We start from the raw sequence: 21,712 nt of genomic DNA on the forward strand, positions 1-21,712 counted from the left end.
ATATTCCTATTCCGGTCCACATTTTGATTGACAGCCGTCACACCCCACTAGTGACCGTGTTTACTCCTGTGCTTTCAACCATTGGATAAGATTTTAAAAACGGCTTTTGTGTTTGTAAATCTGACGAAGCGCTGTTAAATACAGGTGAAAAACTACAGCGCAAAAAGAATAAATAAAAAGCTTTCTTAAAAATGCAAAAGAACGCATGCACGTTTTCATTGATAATATGATCATTAAAAATCAACAGACTGATGAAAATGCGACGTGCGGGACAAGGGTGAAAATGCTGTGCGGTAACGCAAAGCGGGACGGGTGCTCTCCCTAACTCAAGGTGAACACACAATTGTATTCTGTGGTAAAAAAAAGATTGTTTCAGTCACTCAGTATGTATATTTAATCGTGTTAAAACAGTGTTTAGGAATTTAATATTGTACTTTATACATTTCGTTGCGAATGCAAGCTTAGAGAGGGAGCCCGCCCACAAGCTCTTCTGATTGGCTGTGATTTTTGATGGATTTTGTCTCGGTTGAGTCTGGAATGACAGACAAATGCCTTGCCGCTGGGATTCTGATCATATGATGTCTGGTTAGGACATGGTGTTTAAATTTGCTTTTCAAAGCTGAAATTTCGGCCAAATTGCCAACTCAAGCAAGAGTACTAACAGCAGCATCATGAGCTGTTCATTTCCCCTGCTCTGTCTGAATGCCAGGGTATGACAACTGCCAGCCCTGGAAGCTAAAAATGAAGAAATGTGAATGAACAAAAATTTGCGTTGCATTTACAATCCTATGAAAACACACATGTAAACTCTAATCGCTGGCTTCCAGCAAAAACCCTTCGCTTCTCTTCAGAAGGCCTTTATTAACCCACTGGAGTCGTATGGATTACTCTTATTATTTATGGATGCGCTTTTTGACACTATTCAATGCCATTACTATTCAAAGCCAGAATATTATTTAATATAACTCTGATTGTGTTCGACTGAAAGAAGAAAGTCATATACACTTAGGATGGCTTGAGGGAGAGTAAATTATGGGATCATTTTTTATTTTTGGGTGAACTATTGCTTGAACGACGGACAACCATTATGTTGTTACTTTACTATCTATTATAGTTTGTATTAGTATTTTGAATAATATATTTTGAAATATATATTTTGAACAAAGTTAAAGTTCTATTCATTTTGTGTTTTTATCATTTTTAGTAGTTTTTTTAAAAAGTGCCTATATAGTTTTTTTAAGAATTTTATTTCAGTGTTATTTTTTGTAATTTGAATACATCAGGTTAAACTAAATAAAAATGAGAAGTGTTGCTTTGGCAAATACACTGTAAAAATGTGTTTATTTTTACAAAGACTACAGGAGTACAGTATGTTTTACTGGAAAATACTCTTTCAGTCTTAAAATGTCAATTTCATGTGTTACTTTCCATTTTTCTATTTGTAACTATTTGTGAAATTAGCAATTTCTGAGTGAAAATAGTTTCCTAGCTTTTTCAAGTAAATCCTACAAATTTGTGTCATTGTAAGTAACTTCAAGTGACAAAGTTTTTTTAAGTTTCTAGGTTTAGTTAACTATTGTAACCCTGCTAACAACACACAGGTCTTTGGGCTCGCTGCTATATATGTAGCACTGCCAATTTAAACTAAACAAAAATATTTAATTTCTTCCAAATGGCTTCTTTCAAACTGGGTCCTGTCAGGATGGAATGTGTTGTGTAACATCTGTTATGGAAACCGATGACTTGTGAAAACTGGCACACGAGAGAATCAGGACCTCATTGGCTGCCTGTGACCGGCCCCTCCCCCTAAAGAGCACCCGATTGGACGAGTCGCTGTCAATCACACTGAAATAGTCAAAGCTTCAAAGCCCTTTGGCATCTTAATGGTTCCAATCAGTTTCAGCACAATGTATTGACTATAACAGGCATTAGCATGGCAATAAACCTCACTGTCCCCCTCTTTTACTCTTTCTGGCCCCTCTCTCTCTCTGTCTCTTGGCAGATTGAGGCATTGGGGGTGGAGGGGTAAGTGCTTGAATAACAGCAGCCATTTTGTTAAGAAAAGAAGAACATTAAGATTCAGTCCACAGCTAGTTTCTGTCTCTTTTTGTTTCTCTCTTCCTCTTTGGAGTAGGGTAAGGGTAACTAAAGTGACTTATTTAAACAATATGCAGTATGTACACTGTGCACAGTATGTGCATGCAACAATTATGCACAGCCTATTGTGTCTTTTAAGGAGTGAGAAATATCGTGATTACAAATACATGAATTTACGAGGGGAAACTCTGAGTTCTAGATGATCCATGAGTTACGGCGTTGGGAGGGCTTTGTTGGTTTGAAACATGTTGCAAACACTGATCTATAATACAGATTTATATCATCTATTGAGATCAGTGGGAAAGGCTGAAGCAAAAGGTGTTAATCATTCAATTTTCATGATTTGCTTCACATTTAGTATTGATCCCATGTAAACAAAAAAAAAGTGATACAAATTTATATTTTTACCATTTTGAATTCAGGTGTAGTTTGTGTTTATTGTTTACAACAAAGGCTCTTTCATTTGTTCATAAAAGTGTGATGTTTCTGAATTGTACCTCAAGTCGTTATCACGAGATCGAGTTTCCCAGGTGCACATGAAGCCAGCATATGTCTCATACTCATGCAAATCTATTTCTGTATGCCATCTCTTGCTCTATACACTCATATATATGCACCTCCATGTGTGCTAACCATTTATTCAACGCAAATGTTTTTGAATAGAGGTGACTTTGTGCATTTACATAATGCAAATCTTAGTGAACGTGTTACTCACCCGCTGGGCCCGGGCCTCTGGTTCTGGGTGAAACGCCAGTCAGCAGTGGGTGGTTTTTGCTGTAATGAGACAAAAGGAAAAACATGAGTAATGACATAAAAAGACAAGTTAAGACATTTGGGAGTGTATTTGTGTGACCTTGCTGTTGCCATGGCGACAGAGGAATGATGTAAGTGTGTATCCTGTATGTGGTGACTGCAGTCCGTGTGACCTTGAGGACACAGCATGTGACCAAACCATGAGAACGAGAGACCTTTTCACTTCATCGTGCTCATGTTTCCTTTGGCACTATGTAATAAAATCTAAATGAATGTCAGAAGCAACTTTGACAAACGACTTATAGAGGTTTCATTTGAAATCGATGGGCGTTAAATAAGTTGTGGTTATTCACACACACACACACACACACACACACACACACACACACACACACACACACACACACACACACACACACACACACACACACACACACACACACACCTGTTGCAGTGAGAGAGACACAAGCTCCGTGACTAATTGGGTCAAAGACAGAAAGACCATTGTGATTCCATCCTCAGGACAGCAAACACTCACACTGCGCATTATCTCTATACAATTTCACAAACCCCAAAATAAAAATGCTTATACATATATCATATATATATATATATAAAACTTCAAAACACAATGATAAAAGCCTCTCAACTTTTTCTCTCCACATTTTTTTTTCATCTGGATTCTCTTATTGGGTAATTTACAGCCCATTTAGTTCTATGATGCCACGTATTTCAACAGGACATATTTGCATCAAAAGCAACAACCACAAACACCAGATGAAATAAGAACACACGACAGAGAATACACACATGCTCACTGAACTATATAAATGTGACTGAGTGTTGGCTTATATTGTTTTTTTTTATATACGGCTAATTATAATAACTATATTAAACTAAACTAAACTGTATGAGAAAACTCACGTTGTGAAAATGAGTTTTTTTGTCCGATTCAAAAAACATTTGGGCACAATTTTGTATGCGAATTATAGCCAAAAAACACACAATTGAAAACCTAATAACTATACTAGCATAAACCTGACCTGAATCATTAGCATTTAGCATATTTAGAAAAATTTAGAAGAAATTTGAATTACAAATTTGTAGATTTGTAAACGTCCCAAAAATGATAGTTCTGTTCGATTTTGAGCATTTCTGTGAACAGTTTTACATAGCTAATCACACCCATAAACACACAATCCTAAACCTCTCAAACAAAACGGCATGACTCGCCTCACTCTGTACACATATGAACCCAACCACATCAGATTAATCAGAACAATGAGAGAGATCACAACATTATTCATATTCTGGGTCAGAGCCTTTCAGACAGTAATGACTCCTGCATATCCTCATGTGTACTAAACGCTCTTTCAGCGAGTGCAGAACGAGTGGAGCGAGTGAGCGTGAAGGTTACATGCGCCTGCAGGAATGTCAGAACAATCTTCCATAATGAGGCGCCTGTCTTTCTCATCATGAGTGTACTGTACATCGCCTGCCATCGTTTTCCATTATGAATTCAAGATTATTTAGTGTTTAAAATTTTATATGTTTATAAACGAGCAGACCATTTGAGGTGGACTCAAAGTCAAAGTTGAAGGTTGGTAGTGTCCTCAAATAATGGTATTTACATACTGAATATTTATACAAATAACACACACAATAGATGTCATGCTCCCAAACACACACACCAAATATGCCTAAAGGACTGTGACATTTGTAAACAAACTAATGCTCTGCTCACATGGCAAAGCAGGATGAAACACACCTATGTACAAACATACACACACTCCACACACAATACTACACACTATTGCAAAATGTGTGTGTATCAAATCAGTCATGCTAAAGCATGAAAAAACAAACAACATTAAAATAATTAAATTCTGACCGAGCCAAAGACATTGGACTGTATGCACACCTTCAACTTACAGATACTGAACTATATTAGCCCACTTTGAAAAATAGCTTATTCTTAATATAAATATAATTCACAAACATGGCATTAATCTGTAGCTTTACATCTGGTGCACACAAACACACACGCGAACCACATCTGGATCAGTATATCAAACCTAAAAGATCCAGTGAATGAACAACCTAGATTTATCCAAGACATCCTTCCTCATAGATCACATGGTAAACATCTGTGACATCCATCCTGACCACACAATAGACAAACGTTTCCCACCGTATTTTAAACACTGAACAGGAAGGTACCTGATTCCGTAAAGATCTAGTTTTCTTTGTATATCTTATAAACACTCAGCAGGAGAAACATGCCACTCTCTGTATAAACTGTACACACATTATCACTCATAACAGAAGGGCAGATGTATATGACTAAACCTTGACAATAGGTAATTATTGACTCTTCTGACTAGTAAAGCGACTACCTAGCAACCACCCAGCATCATGCTTGTGAGATTAGCACAGATCAATTCAGTTTGATTGAAACACTGTCTGATTATACCGATCAGGACGATCAAAGCTAAAAAAGAATAAAAATAGGACACTACAAGTGCCTTAGAGAAAAGCAATGGCAACACGATCAAAGAGATCAGTGAAATGGGTTAATCTGAAAACATGGACAAATCTGGCAGAAAGTCATGAAATATGTTTCCTGGCATAACATGACGGCAGAAGGTCAACAAATCCAGAAAGTAGCAAATCTCCAGACCGCATGAAGAGGTAGAATGATGCCTCATAAACCTGCCACACATTTATTAAACTGGTGTTTTTACATAAATATTGGCATTCAAACAGATGAATTGTAATTTTAGGAACATCTGAGTTCATTTTCACAGTTAAGCACATTTCCTTAAAAGTTTTCTTTATTTTAAATAAAGAAACTACTTTTGAGTTTAATGAATATTTTGGTTTGCATTACAGTAATGAGAATTTTGAGTAAACTGTGCTTATTTTTCATGAAAATGCAAGAACTTGTATCATGAAAGATTTTCAAAGCACAATTATGATCAAGATAGAAGAGGATGAGAAAAGGACAATGAAAGTCAAAAAGGTTTTATTGATGGGGTGAAATAGAAAAGGTGTAAAACAAGAAGAATGGTGATAAACAGGACCACACACACACACACACACACACACACACAGCCCTCTTTCTGTCCTCAGGTCCATTAGGGATTCTTCCATTTCTATTGAAACTCACATGCCCACCCCCCTCTCTCTCTCTCTCTCTCACACACACACACACACACACACACACAGCACGTGTCATGATAGCGGAGCCAGATGGCAGCCCAGCGACCTGAGAGACAAAATGACTCTCAAGAGACTTAGAGATGGGACATTATGTCCGGAATGGGAGAAAGAAAAAGAGGAAAATCTCAATTTCTCATCTATTGACATAAACATCCCTTAATAGACATAAACAAAGAAGATTAAAGAGGAACTCAGTTTCAACGAACAGCAAACTCATATAACACTTGCCCAAAACTCTACAAATAACTACTTCACGTGCCATAGACACAAGGAGAAACTTGCAAATATAAACTGACTATTCCTACTCAAAAGTTCATGGAAATGAGAATTGTAAATCACAGTTGCCTATGGGATAACCCCGTTGTGACATGCTCACACACACACACACACACACACACACACACACACACACACACACACACACACACACACACACACACACACACACACACACACACACACACACACTCAGTAGGTCACATGACTCAAACGTATGGAATCAATAAACATGAGTTCAGCACAACAGGAAGTCAGGGGTCAATGAATGGCCTCTAGAATCCTGTTATTCCGCCACCTCTTTCTTCTACAATCTTCTTCCTCTTTCTCTCTCTTCATTCGTCAATATTCCCACCTTTTCCTTCCCCCCATCCGAAAACACACTTCTATCTGTCGGTCTGTTCCTCTTCCTGTCCATCTGTTGTCCATGTCTCTTTCAACCTCGCTTTTCTGTTCTGAACATTCTCGATGTCGGCTCTATATTTCTGTTTACTCCATGTCTTCCACCAAACCAGAGTTTCTCAGATGATTCCTCACGGACAGCAGGGAACAATAAAACGTAATAAAATGCAACTTATCTCATATAACCATGTATAGTTTGGTTATACGAGATTAGCTTCATTACTTGCATTTCGCATGGATTTTCCCTGATGTCCGTGACCCATCAGTTGGGAACCAGAAGACATTTTTGTTTACTTTTGTACGATAAACAGTTTTGGTACAAGCATCTCCACTTGATGTCCAATGTAAAATCTGGATCTTGAAGCAAAAACAGTTTTTTCTTCAGGACCCAGATTTTACATTGGATTTTATCACTAATCTAAATCTGTTTTTCCCCCCTGACAACCATGTTTCCAACTCTAAAATCCCAAAGTTCATGTTATTCCAATACTCTCTAAGCCTCTTTCCTTACTGTGTCTTCATTTTCTCCTCCCTTCTTGTCTGACACCATCCAGACTTTTGCTAAATGCTTTTCTTTTTGTTCTATTTTATCTACACTCTTTTCCCTTGTGTTCCCACTTTTCATCTTTTGTCTGTTCTTCCTCCCTCTTCCTGTTGAGTCACATGACTCACACCCTGCCAGTCTATTGCAGTTTTTGGAAGCCAGTTACCAAAACATAAAAACTGCAGTATGACGTACACTTGAAGTATATTTAACACAATACCCAGCTGCATCATGTGGAACAAAACTATGCTCCTAAAACATTGAGAAACTCGAGAAAACAAAAAAGAGGCTTCAACGTGAGTAATAATCAGCCCTGAGGTTGAAACATTACCCGGAAATCTTTTCCACATACACTACCGGTCAAAAGATTGGAATCATTATGATTTAAAAAAAAATGCATTTGAAAGAAATCTCTTCTGCTAACCAAGGCTGCATTTATTTTCTCACAAAATGCCGTAAAAATAGTAATGTGAAATATTTTTACAGTTTAAAAGAAATGTTTTTGATTTAAATATGTAATTTAAAATGTAATTTATTCCTGTGATCAAAGCTGAATTTTTAGCATCATTACTCCAGTCTTCAGTGTCACATGATCCTTCAGAAATCAGTCTAATATGATGATTTGATGCTCAAGAAACATGTTTGATTTCTATTAAATAAATGCTTTTCTTTTTGAACGTTACATTTTCCAAATAATTGAGGGGGAAAAAATAATCTATGACCATTTCCGCAAAAATATGAAGCAACACAACTGCTTTCAACACTGATAAAGATCAGAAATGTTTCTTGAGCATCAAATCATCATATTATACTGATTTCTGAAGGATCATGTGACACTGAAGACTGGAGTAATGATGCTGAAAATTCAGCTTTGTTCACAGGAATAAATGACATTTTAAAACATTCAAATAAAAAACAGTCATTATAAATTGTAATATTTCACAATATAACTTTTTTTTTTTTACTGTATTTTTAATCAAATACAGCCTTGGTGAGCAGAAGAGACGCAACAAAGAGAGAATTCATTAGTGACAACAGTGAAGCATTTGATTGGCTGTGGGGATGAGTCTGCCCTCACCTCATTGGCTGAGTTCATTAAGTGCTTCCTAGTCAAAGTCATGTTTAGTGTGTTGTTATGACTCAACATGGGAGTCTTGACAAACACAAAGTCGCTCCTGCTGGAGAGCGTTGAGTAGCAGGGCCTGTAGGTCCGTGTGTGAGGATCTTGAGGCCCCCCCACCACCTCCATATATCTAATTGGTCCATCAGTGTTAAGCTGGAGGTGGAGGTCCTTATGGGCTCTCTGCTGGTAAGTGTGCCGGGAACGCAAACCCGTCCTGGAATAGCAGCACGTCGAACCATCCTTGTGCCTGATGCATCGTACCAAGAGCACAGCCATGGTCAACAGCGACACAAAAGTCACACAACCCAGGGAGATTATGAGGTACATTGTGACATCCGTCATTCCAGTCCCCTTGTGTTGGATGATTCGGAAGTCTGTAGATTTGTCTGCGCTTTTCTCCTCTATGGTTACCGTGACCGAAACGCTAGTGGACAGAGCTGGCTGTCCGTTGTCTCGCACAACCACCACGAAGCTGTAAGCTGGGTGAGTTTTACCACCCAGTTCATCGTCCATGAGTTTCTGTGTAGTGCGCAGTTCTCCTGTGTGCGGTTCGATGTGAAACAGTGAGGAATCGTCCCCGGGAGCGATGCTGTAGAAGAGCCATGCGTTGTGACCGCTGTCGGGGTCGACGGCCACGATCTTGTTCACGCGGTGTCCGACGGGGGCGGCGTGTGGGACGGTTAGCTGGAGCCCTGTGTCTTCAGAGTGGACAGGATAAAGGACAACGGGAGGGTTGTCGTTCTGGTCCACCACAAAAACGTGCACAGTTACGTTAGATGCTTGCGGAGGTGATCCGGCATCACGCACCTGGACCTCGATCTTAAACGCGTTCATCTGCTCGTAGTCCAGAGAGCGCATGGTGAAGATGTTCCCATTCTCTGGGTTTATGTAGACGTATGAGGAGACGGGGCCGCCGTGGATGCTGGTCGGTAGGATGGAATAAGACAGTCGAGCGTTGTCGCCCACATCGGGATCTGAAGCCGAAACGCTTACTATTGGAGTAACAGGAGCGTTATTTTCAGCTACATCCACTGAGTAGGAGTTCTGCGAGAACACTGGAGCATTATCATTCACATCTGACAGACGGACCGCAAACATCTTCTGGGAGGATAGAGGAGGCGAGCCGGAGTCAGTCGCCGTGACAACAACAGTGTACTCATCAATGGCCTCTCTGTCTAGACGCCCGTCAGTCACAAGTGTGTAGTGTTCACCAAACGCTGACTTTAATTTAAACGGAAGTCCATGAGATACTCTAAGTGTCACTTTCCCATTGTCCCCAGAATCGAAGTCTTTTGCACTGATCAAGGCAATGACAGTGCCGGTTTCTGCATCCTCCCGGATGGGGCTGGTCAGGGAGGTTAGTGTCACCTCCGGAGTGTTATCGTTCACATCGATTATTTCCACTTTGATGTTGCATGATCCCTCCATGGCGGGAGAGCCTCCGTCCCGGGCTTGAACTGTGATGTCATACACATTTGCTTCCTCATAATCCACATTCCCCTCAACACGGATTTCCCCTGATTTAGAATCAACGCTGAACATTTTAAGGATTCTCTCTGGTGTGTATTTACTGAATAAGTAGGAAATTTTCCCATTTATCCCAGAGTCTACATCAGTGGCATTCAGTTGTGTCACAAGTGTACCTGGAAGAGAGTTTTCAAAGAGACTAACCCTTTTCACCGGCTCGTCAAACACGGGCACGTTGTCATTGACGTCCAGTACCCTAATAATCAGGAGTGTGGTTCCGGATTTCTCCGGTTGTCCTCCGTCCACGGCCGTGAGCGAGAGTCGAAACCCGGCCTGTGTCTCCCGATCCAAAGCCTTTTCCAGGACGAGCTCTGGAATTTTACTGCCGTCGCTTTTAGTCTCCACGTTTAAAACAAAATAGTCGCTCGTGGAGAGGCTGTACGTGCGCAGGGAGTTAATGCCCACATCGGGATCGCGTGCGCTTTCCAAACGGAATCGCGTTCCAGGAGCGGTCGCCTCAGAAATCTCGAGTGATGAATTCACGTTTGGAAACTGCGGCGCGTTGTCGTTTACATCGTCAATCTGAACAAAAACTCTGTGGATTTCTATAGGGTTCTGAAGAATTATTTGAAGGTGCAAAGAGCAAGTCGAACTTAACGCGCACATGCGCTCCCTATCTATCGTCTCTCTAATAACTAAGACACCGTTAGGATTTACCTCGAAAAATTGCGCGTTAGATTCCGACATGACCTGTAGGTTTCTTTCAGTAATCCTCGTGGTACTGAGACCCAAATCTCTCGCTATATTTCCAACGACAGACCCCGGCTTCTGTTCCTCCGGTACCGAATAACGGAGCTCACCAGACGCGATTGAGAGGTGCAGGAGGGAGAGCGCGAGGCAGAGCGCGGGCCACGAGCGTCTCCGCTCCATTATGAGCGATCCGGGGAAGGGAAAAGTTTCAACTTTTTCGTCTTATAGAATCCATATTCCAGTTAAAGCGGCGCTCCGATGTCGTGCGTAACGCAATCCAAATCGCGCGGAGTGAATAAAGAAGTTTAACATAATTCGTGATGGCTGTAAACCTTTCGGGAAAATACACGAGAGGAAAAAACAGTCCTCCATCCAGCTCTTCTCTCAAACTCCCTGAATTAGCTGCGCCTCCGCTGCGCTACAGGGCGGAGACTGAGTCACAAAGAGGCCCGTCCTATCACACGCACACACACACACACACACACACACACACACACACACACACACACACACACACACAGAGAGAGAGTGAGACCCACGCACTTCCTCTAGAGTGTGGAGAAGCTTTCACAGCTCAGGTCGACCTGTTTCCAGCACACATGCCTGTGATCCCATGGCATGTGGTTTAAAATATTTACGAGCCCAGATAAACAGCATTAAATACTGAAAGAAATGCTGCCAGTTTGTGAACACGGCCACAGACCACAAAACCATTGAACACATATACGGACAACACAGCCAGTGTTGCGTTTCACGCTAATAAATTCGCAATTATATGTTTTATAATAAGCCAGTGACGAGAAATTATATCAGGGCGATTTATAGAATAAAAACCAAAGTCTACATCAATCTTTACGTCGAAAACTTACTAGAACGCCAGGCCACAAGACGGCGCAGTTTCAACAAGAGTGATTTACTTTTCCCCTCTTTATCCCATAACATTTTATTAACAAAAACATAAGTGTTTCGTTGTAAGACATATCTTCTGTTTATTTTTAATCTTAAAACTAATATATATATATATATATATATATATATATATATATATATATATATATATATATATATATATATATATAGGATATAGGATTATATATTTTATAAATAAATTTATTTATTTGTCACTTGTCTGTCACATTCATCCATAGTGACTTTAAGCCTGAGAACATTTGGATAAATGTTCATTTGGAATAAAAAAAAAAAAAAAAAAAAAAAAAAATATATAGATATTATTATATATATATCTTCTTTTTAATTCCAAATTAATATTTATAAAATATATAATCCTAATATATATATATATATATATATATATATATATATATATATATTTATTATATATATATATATTTATATATATATATATATATATATATTAGAAGGTGCAAAGAGCAAGTCGGACTTAACGCGCACATGCACTCCCTATCTATCGTCTCTCTAATAACTAAGACAAATAAATATTTTATAAATATATATTTGTCTGTCACAAATCTGTCAAACATCAATGCTTGTTAAGTCCATGTTCTCTGGTCCATGTGAAATGGTTTGGTAAGGAGAGGCTGGATGAATATCTTGGTAAGTGCAGTTCTACTATTTAATAATAATAATAATAATAACCTACAAAAAATATATTAAAATTATTGTATAACAACATACAGTAGCTACTGCATAACTATAACTATATATATATACACACAAACACACACACACTTTACAATGAGGTTTTATTAGTTATCATGAACTAATAATGAACTGCACTTCTACAGCATAATTACTTTGTTAATGTTAATTTCAACATTTACTAATAGTCTATTAAAATCAAAAGTTGTATCTGTTAACATTAATGCACTGTGAAGTAACATGAACAATGAACCGCTGGATTTTTATAAACTAATGTTAGCAAATATGAACAAAAACAATAACAAATGTACTGCACATGATTAGTTCATGTTAGTTAATAACTAATGTTAAAAACTGAGACCTTATTGTAAAGTTTTAATAGTATAATTATTATATAAATATATAATTATTCTGCTATAATTATTGTTATATTTATAGAATATTATTACATATCCATATTAAACTTTATCCAACATTATTAAACTATGTCGATATTCATATTAAACATTATTTGGTAACACTTTACAATAAGGTTCATTAGTTAACATTAGTTAACTATATTAGTTAGCATGAACTAATAATGAACTGCACTTACACAGCAATTATTAATCTTAGTTCATGTTAATTTCAACATTTACCAATACTTTATTAAAATTTTGTTAACATTAATTAATACACTGTGAATTAACATGAACAAATAATAAACAGCTGGATTTACATTAACCAACGTTAACAAATAATAACAAATACAGTAACAAATGTATTGCTCATGGTTAGTTCATGTTAGTTAATACATTAACTAATGGTAACTATAATGAACCTTATTGTAAAGTTTTTTTTTATTATTTGTTATTATTTGCCATTCATTGCTTTCTTTAAATATTAGCAATAGTGTAAAACTAATACCATATGATATTAAAAAAAATATTTAATTGGGTACAGATTTTAGATTTGTAGTATGTTAAATTATAACCATGTGACTGACAGCTGCACGTGTGTGTTGTTGCGGTATCTTTACCGCCGCCCTGTGGTGAGTTCATGAGCTGCAGCTCTGCGCGTCTGTGTTCAGAAGCTGAAGGGGAGGGGCGAGCGGGTAACAGTCGAATACAAGCGCACATACATGTTTATGCATAAAGGACACGAGAACTGTCCAAACATTTTATTAAGAAAATAAATCCGATTAATGATAAATAGAGAACTTAAAGCTATATAAAAAGCAAGTGAGAGATGTGAGAGAGTGAGAGCGGATCTCAAATGTTGTTATTAGAGATATTGAGGAGAAGGAAAAGGATTCAAGAGGCCGTTTCAGCACTACAGTGGCGGACAGCGCCGCTCAGCTAAACGCCTGCTTATACACGCAGCAGACCGAACCATCTGCTTCACACACACACACACACACGCACACGCGCACACGCACACGCACACGCACGCACGCACGCACGCGCGTGCTCTCAGTAAACGAGTCAGCCACCTCTTCATACAAAGAAATCAACCCCGATCCAAACAACAAGGCAGTCTTTTAGTATCACACAGACTAACTACAATAATACCCAGACAGCTGCATTATACAACAGTCCCAGTTAGATTGCACAAATGCTGAAAATCTTAAAGTTGACCTTTTCTAAAGTATAAACTATTTCAGCTGTAGGTTGCTCCTTTTTAAATATTCCAGAGAACATTATTAAAAAACACCAGAAAAGCAGAAACGATGTGGATATTACACCTTTTCACGGGTGAATATCATGGGAAAATGTGAAAACAAACTTGAAAATATAAGATTTTTAGGGTTTAAGTGCAAAGAAAAGTTTGGACACACCAATTTATGTCTTATTATTTTATACAGTTAGAATAAAACACTTCCTTTAGCATCTGCTCATCAATTTTAGATAACAAATAAGGAAATAAAGAAATACATTTAAAAATGTTTTGTAAAGACATTCATATAGACACAATTTAAATGTATCGACAAAACTAACAGCAAGCATTTAAGTAGAAGCCTTTAGATTAATTATTTTAAGATAACGAGAAACAAATGAATGTGTGTCCAAACTGTTGACTTATAGCGTACATTATAAAAATGTAAAATATCCGAGCATCTGTAGAAAACAAATATACGCTTAGATATACCATTAGAAGTGGAATAATAAAATGTGGGGTATGAGTAGGATGCATTTTCTAAAAGAAACAAGCACAACATTGTGTGATACATGTGTGTGTCTTCAATGCAACTCTTACCTTGATTTGCAGACGCAGGAATGGATCAGACACATGAGCAGGAGGAGAAGATATCAGCATCAGCAGCAACATGGACATGAAAAAGAAGAAGAAAAACAGATTTGATTAGAGATATGTAACAGCAGACGTGTGCAGGACCCTCATACTTACCAAACCTTCAGCGGATCTAGACACTTCAGCAAGAGCACAACTACGTGAACATTTGTTTATGTGAGTCAGACAGAAAGCTTTATGAAAGAGAAAGGAGAAAAGAGAGAATGTTCAGAGAAATCAAACACATCTGATGAGCAGCAGCTTCAGATATTAATAATTCAAACCTCCATATCTCTCCTCTCTCTCTCTCACACACACACACACTTTGGGATTTTGCATTTTATGAGGAACGCAGATGACAATGCAGAAAAAAATGATTGTCCTCACAATGACAACAGAGCTCATAAAGGTATGTGGTGTTGTCTCTGGGAATATATTTTGTAAAATGTAATTTTATTAGAGACATGAAGTTGTGCACAATGTGGGCAGGTGCTCTTACTGTAAAATCTCTCTTATTAAAAATAAATAAAATAAATAAAACTCTTATTTAAAACACTATTTTAGAACAAATGGGGTACAATAAAATAATATTGTAGAAGAATTAATAAGAGATCTTTATCCTCTTGAACAATCACGGATATACGCAAAATAATGAGAAAATATGTTTAGCTTATAACAGAATTTCAGCTCTCACTGATGTAATCATGCTCCTTTTAAAAACACACACGCTTGCCCCTTCCCCCAACACATTAACCCAGAATCTCTGGTGACTTCATGCCTCCATGTATGACAGGGGAGTCTTTAGTCCTTTAGCAGCCGCTCACACATCACATCCAGCCCTGAACCTTTCACTGCCCCCTGTGGACTCAAGAATAGTGGTACAGCCCTGCCTGTGAGTCAGCCTGTTGCCGTGGCAACACCATCCCACCAAGGGATGGAAATTGGGCCAGAAGAGGAAGAGGAGAAGGCAGAGGGCATTTATGACATAAACACAGAACAAATGATAGTTATCCTCCACAAAAACATCGGAAATTTAACACCACTTCATACTTCATGCCAAACTAATGTAATTTATGCTAATGCACCAAACAAAGCTAGACATATCATCAGTGTCACTACAACCAGAATGTAAGGGCTTGTGATGGAATTATATGCATGTTTTTGGGTGTTTTCTTTCACGCTGACCATGTAGAACTCACAAATACATCAGACAATGACTTCAGGCGGTGCAGATGGAGAGGGGGAGGGGGAGGAGAGACATGGTGAACGGATGGAGAGAAATAGACATGAGCGAAAGACAGATTCTCTTGTATAGAGAGATGAGACACTTGAGATTATATATATATGCATATATATATATATATATATATATATATATATATATATATATATATATATATATATATATATATAAAGAAAAAGGTTTTATATGGAACCTTAAAGAATTCTGTCAGGTGCTTCATATGTAGAACCTTTTAGTGATTGGGAACATTCTATCAATTTAGTTTTATTTGATACATATTGTTATAATTAGCATATTATAAATTAAACAGCTTGTTTACATACACAAATGAAATAACCGGTTACAAATTAAAGTATTACGCTCATTTAAGACATTTCTCCTTATATGGAACCTTTTTTTACAAAGAGTTCTTTAAAAACTGAGTCAAGAACACTAGAGTTCTATATAGAACCACACTGAAAAAAATTCTAAAAATACTTTGTTTTTATGATAAATAATTATATTTGTATCTGACCTTAACAGGAAGCAAAGTAAATCATAAAGATACACCCCACTCTCAGATATAAAACACCTAAACAACTATGACTAGCACTGAAGCACATGGCTTTAGTTTCGGTCTGTGGACGCAGGTCACTGTACGTGTGTTTCTGTCCTACTGTCTCACTGGCCTTATAAACCCAGTTTAATCCTTTCAGAGGATCAGCGTGCTGCAGGCTGCGCGCGCACACACACACGGTATAAACCAACAAATCAATATGCACAATCTCAAACAGAATGATTCACATGGATGTCCCAGATCATCATGACTCTGTGTGAACTGTATTACATGTATATGAGAGCATGTGCACGTTAAATAACAGCATTCCTCTCAGAATCAACGATCATCCCATATTAATCTTCCCTGAGAGCCACACCTATTCACAAAGCTCAGGAGAGACAGATTTCTTAAGGAGAGATGTGAGATGCTTTAAAGAACAGAAAATAAAGCTGGAACTTTTACACTATGATCTGAATTAAAGAGACACGGGACAGAATCTTTTTTTCCTTGCAAAGATATATAATGTTGTATAACCACAGCAAAATATAACCATACTAAAACATTTATATATGACATTTTAAGCTTTTAAACACCTCACTTTGATAGCTTTACCTAGCATATTTATTCCTAATGTAATGTACAGTAAGCACACACACACACACCTGACAGAACGTACTCAAGTTATAAAACCCTAGCACTTTATTTCACAGTCCTGTCCCCAATACATACGATGTACTTATTACAGTAATTATAATAACTGTGTAATAACTAGGTACTAACCCTGAACCTACTCTTAACGCCAGTATTTTCTCAGGTAAGTACACTGTAAGTACATGTAAGTGCAAGTACTGTAAAATAAAGAGTAACCTAAGAACAATCCAACGTAGCCATGTTAGTTTTTAAATTCAAGATATGTCAGGTAAAAATAAAGCAGAACATAGGATACAATGGTGATCTTGACCGTTATATATATATATATATACGGGCTTTTATACAGCGGCAATCTGCCAATAAAGAATGCTTTGAAGCGAGGAGCTCATTGCAGTGATTTGTGAGGAAATAGCTCCTCAAAGCTCAAGAGCATGTGGATTTATGGTGTACATTAAAGAAAATGCGCTAATAAGTCCAGGAACTGAAGATTAGAGAAATGAAGGCCAGATGTGGGACATTCAAGGCAAAGGGGGTAACGGTTCACACGGTCACAAATGAAGAAGTGCGGATGTGTGCATCACACACAAACAACAGGAGGTGTGTTAGTGCATGAGTGACCTTGCATGTAATTCAGGTCAATGCTTAAGACCCAAATTCATTTCATAAGACAGAAACATAATAGCATGAAAAAGGCACTAAAACTGTAGCTAAAAAGTGTCTACTTCCTGTAGTAGCAGTTTCCATACGGAAGCAGAACATCTGACAAGCACATGTCTCTCTTTACACAGCTCCTCTTTAATGTGCTGCAGAAGTTCCACAAATAATAATGAGTCTATTAAAGAGCAGCTACTAGAGAACACTGGGAAACAAAACAAAATATACAAGCTATAAAGCTGAAGTCAACATAAAATGGCTCTTAGTACCAAATTTACTTTTGTAATATGATGCATTTCAGAGTGGAACAAGATATAAGATAAGTGATAACACAACTTAATGTGTTTGTTTGTTATTGATGGCAAGAGCGGAAAAAACATGGTCACTTCTACATTTAATATAAGCATTTTTAAGCTCATTTATGATACCTGTGTTGTCGAACACAATAGTAAACAAATTCAGACTTTTTTTCGATTTATATTTAAACTGAGCTCTTACAATGCTGAAATCAGTCATGTCTAGAGTTTCTCTGTCACTAATTCGTCTGCATATGGTTCATTTTCCCCTCATCTTCATATTCTATACTGTCAGTCTGTATGTATAGAACTGCGCAGTTTTGTAGATGCTCAAAATGGCTGCCAGCATCGCATTGCAGTGGTCTTATGTAGAGACACTGAGCGTGCACTGGTGTCCTCTCTCTCCATTCATGCTTCATCTCGTTTACCATTACACACTTGCCTTTTCTCCTCAAATAATTTGAACTGAGTGTGTATCAGTATATGTTTTAGTGCCACTGCATGATCAGGGCAATAATGTGTGTGTGAAGCAGAAAATGGGTCAGTGAATGAGAGAGTAGTGTGCAGTGTCCCTGTTCTTCCTGCAGCATTTGTCGTTCTCCATTTTGCTCACTCTCCATCCATTTACACCATCACAATTCTGATTAAACAAAATCTGATATATCTGAAAATACATACAGTTGCTTTGCTAATTATTTTTCATCTGATAAGGCAAGTAATCGGTTTGGATGTTGCTCTATGCCATTGTTATTTTGTTGCATTAGCTTGGCCTCACACACAACCCCTCCCCCGCGACAATTTCCTGTTTTCTCCTCCTCACACCAGCTGACACATTCTAATGGAGCGATTATATCCACAGTTTATATTCCACTGAGTTTTCTTTCTGGGCCTAACACATGAACATACAGTTGATCCAAAAATGATTTAGATACTTAAGGCTCACTGAATATGTATGGATGTCAATACACTTGATGACAAATATCAAGCCAGTTTAAAAGTAAAATAGCACAAGCAGACTTTAAAACAATAGATTTACTGTTCAATAAAGAAAACAACAACAACAACACCTGTGGTTCCTCTGATAAGAAAATTGTGTGAACTTCAGGAGAACCAACTTCATCCATCCACTAAAGTCACCAAAACTGATTTAATGAAATTGAGCAATACTGATAGATAGAAAAGATCATGCAGTATTTGAGAAAGTTATAGATGCCAGATCTTTTGTGATGATGTTCAGAAAGGTGTAAGTGTAATTGAAATGACCAAATACTATATGAGCAAGACTTCTCACCTCTGCACTAACATCTGGTTCCTCTGTATTCCTGCTTTGCTTTGGCACAGTCCTTGTGCCACTTAAGTCAACGTTTAAAACACTTTGACTAGAGGGCCGCAGAAACTTCAGATCACTCTTTCTGGAGTCAGTAGTGCCACACACCTCATAATTGTACACGTGTTGTAAAGTTCCTGTGCCGCCTACGTCTGCGTAAAGAGGCGGATAATACGGAATAACTGGAAGATTCGCTCCAGATTTATAAAACATCCGCTCGCGTCTCCATCTGTAGCATTTGACTGACAGTATTGCAATGATAGACACGATAAAGAGAAATGAAACCACAGCCAAGGCCAAGACTAGATAGAAAGTCAGGTTGTCGTTGTATTCCTTGTCGTGCGTAAAGTCAGTGAACTCCGAGAGCACTTCAGGGAAGCTGTCCGCCACCGCCACGTTAACATTGACTGTAGCTGATCGAGAGGGCTGCCCGTTGTCCTCCACTACAACAGTGAGTCTTTGTTTGACAGCATCTTTATCTGTCACTTGGCGTACAGTTCTTATTTCTCCATTCTGTAAGCCGACTTCAAACAGCGCCCTGTCTGTGGCTTTCTGCAGTTTATATGAGAGCCAGGCGTTCTGACCAGAGTCCACATCAACAGCCACCACTTTAGTCACCAGATAACCCACATCTGCCGAACGAGGCACTATTTCAGCCACCACAGAAACACCTGACTGGACCGGGTACAGAACCTGAGGCGCGTTGTCATTCTGGTCCTGAATGATGATTTTCACGCTCGCGTTGCTGCTGAGAGGAGGAGAGCCTCCGTCCTGCGCTTTTACTGTGATTGTAAATGATTTTAATTGTTCATAATCAAACAATTTTGTTGCATAAATCGTCCCACTGTCGGAGTTAATAGAAACAAAAGACGAAATTGGTGTGCCGTTCAAATCATTATCTGAAATTAAGTAGGATACGCGTGCGTTTGCTCCCAAATCTGCGTCATGCGCTTTAACACTGAACAAAGCCAGAGAGGGCGAATTATTCTCCATCACATACGCATTATAAGAATCCTTTTCAAACTGCGGTGCATGATCATTTACATCAGTGATCTTAACATTCAAAGTCTTTTTACTAAACAAAGAAGGGCTGCCGCTGTCTTTGGCTGTGATGGTAATATTAAACTCAGGTATGTCTTCTCTGTCTAGCTCGGAGTCCGTGACAATACTGTAATAATTAGTCAAAGATGATTCGATTTTAAACGGAAGGTCTCTGTCAATAAAACAGGTAATCTTTCCGTTTTCTTCAGAATCGCTATCTTGTATATTTATCATGGCTACAACTGTTCCAAGTGGTGAATTTTCAGGTATACTGTTAGAGAAAGACATAAGCGTCATTTTTGGTGTGTTGTCATTTACGTCTGTTACTTCAACAATCACCTCAGAAGAATCTGATAACCCCCCCTGATCTTTAGCTTGAATTTTAAACTCATGTATTGAAGACTCTTCAAAATCAAGCTCACCTATCAATCTTATTTCACCACTAGATGGATCGACAGAAAACAGGTCTCGTATTTTGGGTGTGGTATGTTCGAAATAATATCCAATTTGTCCATTTGAGACGGTATCCGCATCGGTTGCATTAACAATAACCAGCAACGATCCTTTTGCGGTGTTTTCTGGGATAGATATTCTGTATGTGTCCTTTTGGAAAACCGGAGCATTGTCATTTATATCTAAAACAATAACGTGTATTTTTACCGTGCCAGTGCGTTTCGGGTTGCCTCCATCTGTAGCAGTTAAAGTCAAATATAAATGTTCTTGCTTCTCTCGGTCTAAAAGTGTTTGCAAAACAAGCTCGACGTTTTTACTGCTGCCGGATCGACTTTGAGTCTTTAGTGTAAAATGATCAGTAGGATGAACCGAATAACTCTGAATACTATTAATGCCGACATCAGGATCAACTGCGCTATCTACGGTAAAACGCGCTCCTGTAGAAGCAGACTCGCTTATTTTCAATGTAATTTCACCTCTTGGAAATGCAGGACTGTTGTCATTAACATCCAATATTTCTATGGTGATGCGATAGAGCTCAATGGGATTTTCTAAGATGACTTCAAAGCTCAGACTGCATGCGGATACCGCACCAGCGCACAAAAGCTCCCGGTCGATTCTCTCCTTAATAATGATGTGCCCTTTCTCCCGGTCCAGCTCAACATATTCCCGGCCACCTGCTGTAAATATCCGCGCTTTTCCCGTTGTCAACCTTTTAAGCTCAAGACCTAGGTCTTTAACTATGTCTCCAACGAATGAACCGGGTGCCATCTCCTCTGGCACGGAGTAACGGACCTGTCCGTACGCGCCACAGAGAAAGTGTGCACAGAACAGCAGAACCCACGACGGCCATGCAGCATGGCAATCCTTCCTTCTCATATTGATGGTGGAGCTTCGATTTATCTTTCACAAAAATATTAAATAAAATATCCACTCGACAGCGAAGAAATTTCTAATAATTATTAAAGTGAAATCGGAAAATGAAAG

The 21,712-nt window shown here is 38.4% G+C and overlaps 2 protein-coding genes across 51 annotated transcripts in view; both read right to left on the reverse strand.

Annotated features, from left to right (window-relative positions):
• LOC143756691 (protocadherin gamma-A11-like) overlaps positions 1–21,712 on the reverse strand; it is a 225,419-nt gene that overhangs the window by 8,946 nt on the left and 194,761 nt on the right. For 48 of the 50 annotated variants that reach the window (XM_077247299.1, XM_077247312.1, XM_077247295.1 and 45 more), the window contains one exon: positions 2,813–2,871. In XM_077247299.1, coding sequence (XP_077103414.1) covers positions 2,813–2,871 — 59 coding nt within the window. Of the gene's footprint in view, positions 1–2,812; positions 2,872–8,372; positions 11,077–21,712 lie in introns of those variants that run through there. The other 2 variants (XM_077247287.1, XM_077247273.1) reach the window with 1 other exon arrangement.
• LOC143757062 (protocadherin gamma-A12-like) lies at positions 19,088–21,604 on the reverse strand. The gene has a single exon (XM_077248054.1). The coding sequence runs from the start codon at positions 21,602–21,604 to the stop codon at positions 19,088–19,090; it is 2,517 nt and encodes an 838-aa protein (XP_077104169.1).

The sequence above is a fragment of the Siphateles boraxobius genome, unplaced genomic scaffold, assembly GCF_051911475.1.
Source record: "Siphateles boraxobius isolate OS27281-9 unplaced genomic scaffold, OSU_SipBor_1 3, whole genome shotgun sequence".
Taxonomy (NCBI): Eukaryota; Metazoa; Chordata; class Actinopteri; order Cypriniformes; family Leuciscidae; genus Siphateles; species Siphateles boraxobius.